General features: G+C 38.0%; 1 protein-coding gene across 1 annotated transcript in view; it reads right to left on the bottom strand.

Moving 5' to 3' along the window:
* The window catches only part of Zgrf1 (zinc finger, GRF-type containing 1), a 60,300-nt gene that overhangs the window by 31,800 nt on the left and 20,599 nt on the right, over nucleotides 1-7,901 (bottom strand). Inside the window, exons 8-9 of the mRNA XM_013023851.1 lie at nucleotides 6,034-6,222; nucleotides 1,859-1,982 (exon numbers count right to left, since the gene is read on the bottom strand). Coding sequence (XP_012879305.1) covers nucleotides 1,859-1,982; nucleotides 6,034-6,222 — 313 coding nt within the window. The remainder of the gene's footprint in view (nucleotides 1-1,858; nucleotides 1,983-6,033; nucleotides 6,223-7,901) is intronic.

The following is a 7,901-nucleotide window of genomic DNA, read 5'->3' as shown; positions in this document are numbered from 1 at the left end:
GGCTAACAATGTTCAAGAGGAAGTGTACTCATTACCTCACTCATGTAACTGTAACCCTCTGTATAGTATCTTTACAATAAAAAATAATAATAATATATATAAAATAAGGAAAAAAAATCACAGTCCTGGCTAGCACAAAAAAAAAAAAGAGAGAGAGACTTCAGCTCAAAAGAAAAAGGTGGGCAAGTTGTGTAAATTGGAGGATTGAAATCCAGGCTGACATCACGGGCCAGGATACCATAAAAACATCCATGTTCATTGCTGACTATTCACAATAGCCAAAATACTGAAGCAGCCCAGATAAGTGGATCCAAAAAAATGTGGTATCTACACACAATGGAATTTTACAAAACCATTAGAAAAAATAATACTGTCACTTGCAGGGAAATGGATGGACCTAGAACAAGTCATGTTAAATGAGGTAAGCCAAGCTCAGAGAGATAAATAGCTCATGTTTTCTCTCACATGCTGAAACTAAATATACAATACACTGGGACATGATAAATTATACAGGACTTAATATACACAGTGAGACCAAGAGAGTACTCTTAGGAGAGAAATACAAAGGTGTAACGCCTATGTGCTTCTGATAATATAAAATAACATATATCAAAATGAACTCCAAAAAATGGAAACGACTTTTTTTATTTGTTGTATTTGTTTTCTTTCTGTCTGGTCTGTTTGTCTGTCTTTGGGAGGGGTGCAGCAGTGATGCTCACTGGACACTGTTCAAAGTGAACTGCAGTATAAAACTTGCAGGTGAGGATGGGAAGGAGAGACAGCAAGGCAAAGGGTAACACTGTATAATAGGAAATGTATTCATTACCTGACTTATGTAACTGTAATCCCTCTGTACATCACCTTTATAATAATGATAAAGTTAATTAAAAATTAAAAATTAAATTTACTTTCCGTTTGGTGCTTAAAAAATAAAGAATCCAGGATCATTTGGGGAGGAAGGGTACAAAAACACAAGATTGTATTAAAAAATGGCCAGATCAAAAAGGACTAAAGTATGGCTCACACCTTGAGCTCAACCTCCAGTATCAACACACACACACACACACACACACACACACACGCACGCACGCACGCACGCATGCACACACACACACACACACACACAAAAGAGAGAAAGGAAAAAGAGAGAGCCTACAGAATATTATAATTAACAAGAAGCAGTAATGTTCATAAGAACTAATCAAAATGTGTAAAAACCCTGAGTTTTAGAGTATAATGGTGATGGCAGCAGGTGAAGAGTTTTGGGATGTTGCCAGAGTAACAAAGGAAACCATATTTCCTAAGGGAAATTAATGATATTCACAACGAGCCTTTTCTTAGGTGAGTAATGTACCAGCTCTGGAGTTTCAGCTATGAAGTATGACAAAGTTGGAAGACACACCTAGAGGGAGAGCTAGGAGGTGGTATTGTACTTCCAACATCTATCCACAAGAGAGAAAGTCAAAAGAAGAAAAGGTGTGGGAAAGCTTCACGGGAGATGGCACTGAATCCAGTTCCTAGATATTTTTAGCTTAGTAACTATCTCCCATAAACCACTAGTTTACATGAATGAATACATATGAAGGGTGACATAGTAGTTTAAAAAATAAAGATCATGGGGCTGGGAAGGTGGCTCAGTGGTAGAACGCTTGCCTTGTATGCATGAGGCCCTGGGTTCGATTCCTCAGCACCACATAAGCAAAAACAAAAAAGCCAGAAGTGGCGCTGTGGCTCAAGTGGTAGAGTGCTAGCCTTGAGCTGAAGAGCTGAGGGACAGCGCCCAGGCCCAGAGTTCAGGCCCCACAACTGGACCAAAAAATAAAAAATAAAAAAAAAAATAAAAAATAAAAAAGATCACCAGGTAAAGTTCTTGCTTTCAGAGATTCCTCGGAGAACTCAATCACAACGTCTTCATTTCTTGAGTTCAAAGAAAAAGGAGAGGCCGGATTCAATGTAGAGATCTTTTGTTCTGGCGATATTACCTATCCGGAAAGAAGAAAAGACAAGTCTTCTTACTGAATGAGAAAGTAAGAAAATCTTGTTTGATTTCAGGTAATCTATATTATAAAAATTATTTCAAGCACATTATATAGAACTATGATGAAGACAAAAAAAACTATAAAATGTGTTCCAAAAAGGAAACAGTAAACACTAAAATCAACAAGAACAGAAAGTAAAATATAAAATATAAAGGCTTTGGATTCTTTCAAAATGAGTATCTGATTTGAACTGACCTAGACCAGTTTCTACTTTAAAGAGCTCAGGGCAAATCAAACCTCATGTTTGGATACATCGTGCACACTCAAGGCTAAAGTAGCTCTCACATCCTCCAGTTAAGAGAATCTCAATAGTTGATATAAACTTCAGTGATACAGTGGGTGATAAGGCAGGCGCCAGTGGCTCACACCTGTAATCCTAGCTACTCAGGAGGCTGAGATCTGGGGATAATGGTTCAAAGCCAGCCCAGGCAGGAAAGTCCATGAGACTCTTATCTCCAATAAACCACCAGCAAACTGGAAGTGGTGTTGTGACTCAAGTGGTAGAGTGCTAGCCTTGAGCTAAAGAGCTGAGGGATGCGACCAGGCCCAGAGTTCAAGTCCCTTGACCAACAAATAATAAACCACACACACACACACAAAAAAAACTTTAAGTATGCTCACAAATACAATGAGTTTTTTGTTTTTGGTTGGTTTTTTTTTTTTTTTTGGTTTTTTTTTGGTCATGGGCGTTGAACTCTGGGCCTGGGCACTGTCCCTGAGTTCCTCAGCCCAAGGCGAGCGCTCTACCAATTGAGCCACAGCACCACTTCCAGTTTTGTGGTGGTTAATTGGAAATAAGAGTCTCACGGATTTTCCTGCCCGTGCTGGCTTTGAACTGTGATCTTCAGATCTCAGTCTCCTGAGTAGCTACGATTACAGGAGTGAGCCACCAGTGCCTGGCTAAATACAGTGACTTTTAAAATATATCCTAGACTTGAACAGCCATATCACTACTTTTTCTTTCTCTCCTTCCTTCCTTCCTTCTTTCCTTCCTTCCTTCCTTTCTTTCTTTCTTCCTTCCTTCCTTCCTTTCTTTCCAGTATGAGGTTTGAACTCAAAGATTCACATTTGCTACATTGGTTCTCTACCACTTGAGCCATGCAGTCCTGTTTCTGACTTGCTATACACATATTAAAGAATAAATGCTTTAAAGATTACTCATCAAGGCTGGGCGCTGGTGGCTCACGCCTGTAATCCTAGCTACTCAGGAGGCTGAGATCTGAGGATCGCGGTTCAAAGCCAGCCCGGGCAGGAGAGACCGTGAGACTCCTATCTCCAATAAACCACCAGAAAACCGGAAGTGGCGCTGTAGCTCAAGTGGTAGAGGGCTCGCCTTGAGCTGAAGAGCTGAAGGACAGCGCCCAGGCCCAGAGTTCAAGCCCCACGACCGACAAAAAAAAAAGATTACTCATCAAACTCTTTTTTGTTGTTCTGTTTGAGAGGGTCTCCCTAAGTACCCCAAGCTAGCCTCCAGCTCTCAAACCACCTTGTCTCTGCCTCTCAAGTGCTGTGATTATTGGCATATACCACAATGTCCAGCAAGAATGTTTTTGATGAGAGTGGGAAAGAGCTCTTTAACTTGAACTTCACAGCCTTCTGGACTGACTTGTAAAAATAAGTTTGTGTATGAGTGTGAACATGTGCACACACATCTGTGTTTATTTTGGTTTTTCTTGGGCTTTTTTGTGTAAATGACAATAAAATTTTGAAGTTTGTACATACAGCTCAGTAGCAAAACACTTGTCTATCATATGTCTATTATATACTGGGTTAATATCCCCAGCAGTGCCAAAAAAATGTTTATATATTCATTTTAAAGTATTTTCTTAATTAGCAACTATATCACAGGTGTTGGCCTGGAAATAAGGATATGAAAATAAACACTCTTAAGTCTCTGTATTCAGTTTGGTCTAATGAAAGACAGACATGCAGATGGGAAAATATAGCTATGTTATCAATTAGAACTATATTAAGAAGTTCTTACTATGTGGCAGGGCCTGTGCATATAATATATATACTATGTATCTAAGCACTTTTCACTATTAACTTTAACCCAGAATATAACCTCGTGGGTTATATAGACTCTTATTTCCCTTATTTTGCAACTCTCTAAAACAATCTCTCTGAAAGTATAAGGCATGCGTATGTCCTGTGTGATACTCTCTGATCAGGCTAGCCTGGGCAGAAAAGTCTCTGTGAATCCCTTATCTCCAATAAACCACTCAAAAATTGGAAGCAGAGCTGTAGTTCAAAGTGATAGCGCTAACTAGCCTTGAGCAATAGAGCTTAGGTACAGCGCTGAGACTCTGAGTTCAAGCCTCATGACCAAAAATATTTAAAAGGACATCTGCACACCAGTAATTGTTGCATTACTATTCATAAGAGCCATGATATGGAGTCAACTTGTCCATCGACAGACAAATAAAGGAAATACTGTACATGTACACAATGACATATTCAGCCATGACAAAGAATAAAATTGCGCCATTTGTAGCACTATAGATGGAACTGGGAAACATAATATTAATTAAGGCAGGCTCAGAAAGACAAATATAACACACTCTCACTTCTACATGGAAACAAAAATGTTTACCCTATAGAATTAGAGAATAGTGACCACAGTGATTATTTGGGAAAGGTATGAGGGAAGTGGAGAAAAGATAGTTAAGTGGAGCCAGGTGCCAATGGCTCATGAGGCTGAGATCTGAGGATCACAGTTTGAAGCCAGCCTGGGCAGGAAAGTCTGTGAGACTCTTATCTCCAATTAATCACAGAAAAGCCAGAAGTGGTTCTGTAGCTTTAGTGTAGAGTGCTAGCTAGCCTTAAGCAAAAAGACTTTAGGGACAGTGCCCAGGCCCAGAGTTCAAGGCCCAGAAAAGGCAAAAAAGAAAAAGGACAGTTAATTGGTACAGAGGTATAGCTTAATAGAAGGAGTATTTTCTATGCTCTATAACCAAGTGAAATAACATGGTTGACAACAAGGAACTGAATATTTCAACATAACTAGTAGAAAGGATTTTGAAGGTTCCAACAAAGAAACTGTAAATGTTTCAGGCAATAGATATGCAATTACCATTATCTGATTTTTTTCTCAAAGCTAGTGCCTCTACCACTTGAGCCACAACTCTACTTCCAGCTTTATGGTGGTTAACTGGAGTCTCATGGACTTTCCTATCTGGACTAGCTTCAAACCACAATCCTCAGATCTCAGCTTCCTGAGTAGCTAGAATTACAGGCATGAGCCACCACTGCCCAGCTAAAATGTTCGAAAAAATGAATTTTAAAAGCCTAAGATGATGACAAAGTTTTGAGTTCTACTTTTTTAAACGCCAATGCATGTAATGCTACTGAGTTACACATTTTAAAATGGCAAATTTGTGATATGTGGTTTTGTCACAATAAAAATTTTTGGTATTTTTAAAGTCTGAAAGATGAAGCATTGGCTAATGAACTTCTTTCTGAATGATATGTAACAAAATGCTTATTTCAGTTGTAGCAATGAATTTGATCAAACAGAATATTTCAGGGAATGATTACAAATACAAATGAACATGTTTCTTTTTCTATAAAGGGTACTCTCCAATTTATTTTCCTCTCAGAAAACACAAAAAATGAGAAACAGAAACTATCTTGGATGAGACTAAAAAACAAGGGTAATGATAAGTTATAACACTAAAAGGATGAGGAAGCAGCATAGACTTAGCAATATAGAGGAGTACCTCAGTAGCTACTATAGGAAAGTCTTATTATAAGCTGACTTGCCCCCAATAACCATGAGAATCCTCAAAGTAGGATATGATGAACTATTATAAACAACTATATGCTACAAATTGGAAAATCTAATAAACTACAGGTCTTATGTAGTTTGAGATATTATACTTCCTGTCAAGTTACTACTGTGCTATACAAAGATTTAACAATAATTTCTTTTACAAAATTTAGTATTGACATAAAGAAAATGATTTGGCAAATGCAACTATAAAAATATTTTTACCTCCAAGAAGTCAGCCTGCATATAAGTTCTAGGCAAATCTGGAGCCAAGAAGCACATATCTGTCATGCAGTCTTTATATTCCATGCTATTTGGCAAGTGACTGCGTTCTACCAGCTGTGAGCGATGTCCTCTGACCATTTCACCACTAGTAGCTGATCCTTTCACTTGGTGCCCTTGAAACTCAACAGGCTGTAGGCAAATTATTAAAAATAAGAATGGCATAAGGATATATTTGCAATATATATTGAATATAATTTAACTTTTTTTATTAAATATTACTTAATGAAAATAAATGCTAGGGGACTAATACTGAATGTCAAGAAACACTTCCATTATCCTAAAACATGTTAAGTGTAACCACTTTAAAGTGCATTGATTTCTCCCCCACAGTATAACCCCTTCTTTCACTGTATTTGATGTCGGTATAATTTGTGGAGGGGAAGGGGAAAAACAAGTCATCTAAATAAGGATACAGGTGGACCCGTTGCAACAATGAGAAGTACAAGTTGTCATGTCATAAATGAGCTTTACAACGTTGGTGTGTGGGGGGAGGTGGGGAAGATTAGGTGGGGGACCGGAGGAGGCTGGGAAGGGATGGGAAGGGGAAACAAAAGAGGAGGCTACAATGCTTGATAAGAAATGTACTCATTATCTTGCCCATGTAATTGTAACCCCTCTGTACAGTATTTTCACAATAAAAAATAAATAAAAATTAAAAAAAGAAATATACTCCTTATGTGACTTATGTAACTGTAACCCCTTTGTATATCACCTTTACAATAAAAATAAATTTTAAAAAAGAAAAAGAAAAAATAAATGTAAAGAAATTAAAAAAATAAAGTGCATTGATTTAACTACATTCATGTCAATATTAATCCAAATGAATTCTATGTTACTATGTAAGGACAAATATATCAGCTAATTAAAGAGGAAGAACTATTTGTCCCTCTTTATGCAGTTTTTACACATCACATATATAATAAGTTACATATGATATGATAGATTATAGACTCATTATTTTATACTACAATGAAGTTTCTCTTTGTTTATATACAAATATACTACAAGTTCCCTGAGGGCACAGACATTTTTCCCTCAAAAAAAAAGGTAATTATAAGTTATAATATAACTTATATGTATCACCTGCATTCAATGTAGTGCTGGCACATGGGAAACAATCAATACAAAGGAGAAAAAAGGCCAGGCACCAATGGTGGTGGCTCACGCCTGTAATCCTAGCTACTCAAGAGGCTGAGATCTGAGGACTGTGGTTCAAAGCCAGCCTGGGCAGGAAAGTCTGTGAGACTCTTATCTCCAGTTAACAACCACAAAACTGGAAGTGGCGCTTTGGCTAAAGAGGTAGAGCACTCACCTTAGCTGAAGAGCTGAGGGGCAGCACCCAGGCCCAGAGTTCAAGCCCCATGACAGAAGGAAGGAAGAAAGGAAGGAAGGAAGGACGGAAGGAGGAAGGAGAGAGGTAAGAAGGAGAAAGAAAGAAAAGAAAGAGAGGAATGCAGGAAGCATTTTCCTTAGCTTAAAGCTTCTGTAAAGTATTGTTTAACTAGTGGGCTAATCAGTTATAGAGAATGGGTCCTCTTCAAAGGCCTAATTCTCCAAAGTTCTCTTATCCCCTCATAAAAGTGGTCTGCTTTCAGGCTTTAAACAGCTTTCTCTGCTACCCCCTTGAGGGTTTTGGGATTATAATCTATATAGGGTAACAGCCTGGAAAAATAAGATTGCTAAAGGAATGTCCATAAAGGATTCATTTATTTTTAACTAACAAATTTACAAAATGACAACATAGAATCTGAAAATACTAATTCAAGAGTCTAGATTAGGGGCTGGGAAGGTGGCTCAGTGGTAGAGCG

This window comes from Dipodomys ordii, unplaced genomic scaffold (assembly GCF_000151885.1).
Source record: "Dipodomys ordii isolate 6190 unplaced genomic scaffold, Dord_2.0 Scaffold70, whole genome shotgun sequence".
Lineage (NCBI taxonomy): Eukaryota > Metazoa > Chordata > Mammalia > Rodentia > Heteromyidae > Dipodomys > Dipodomys ordii.
This window is presented reverse-complemented; position numbering and strand designations above follow the sequence as displayed.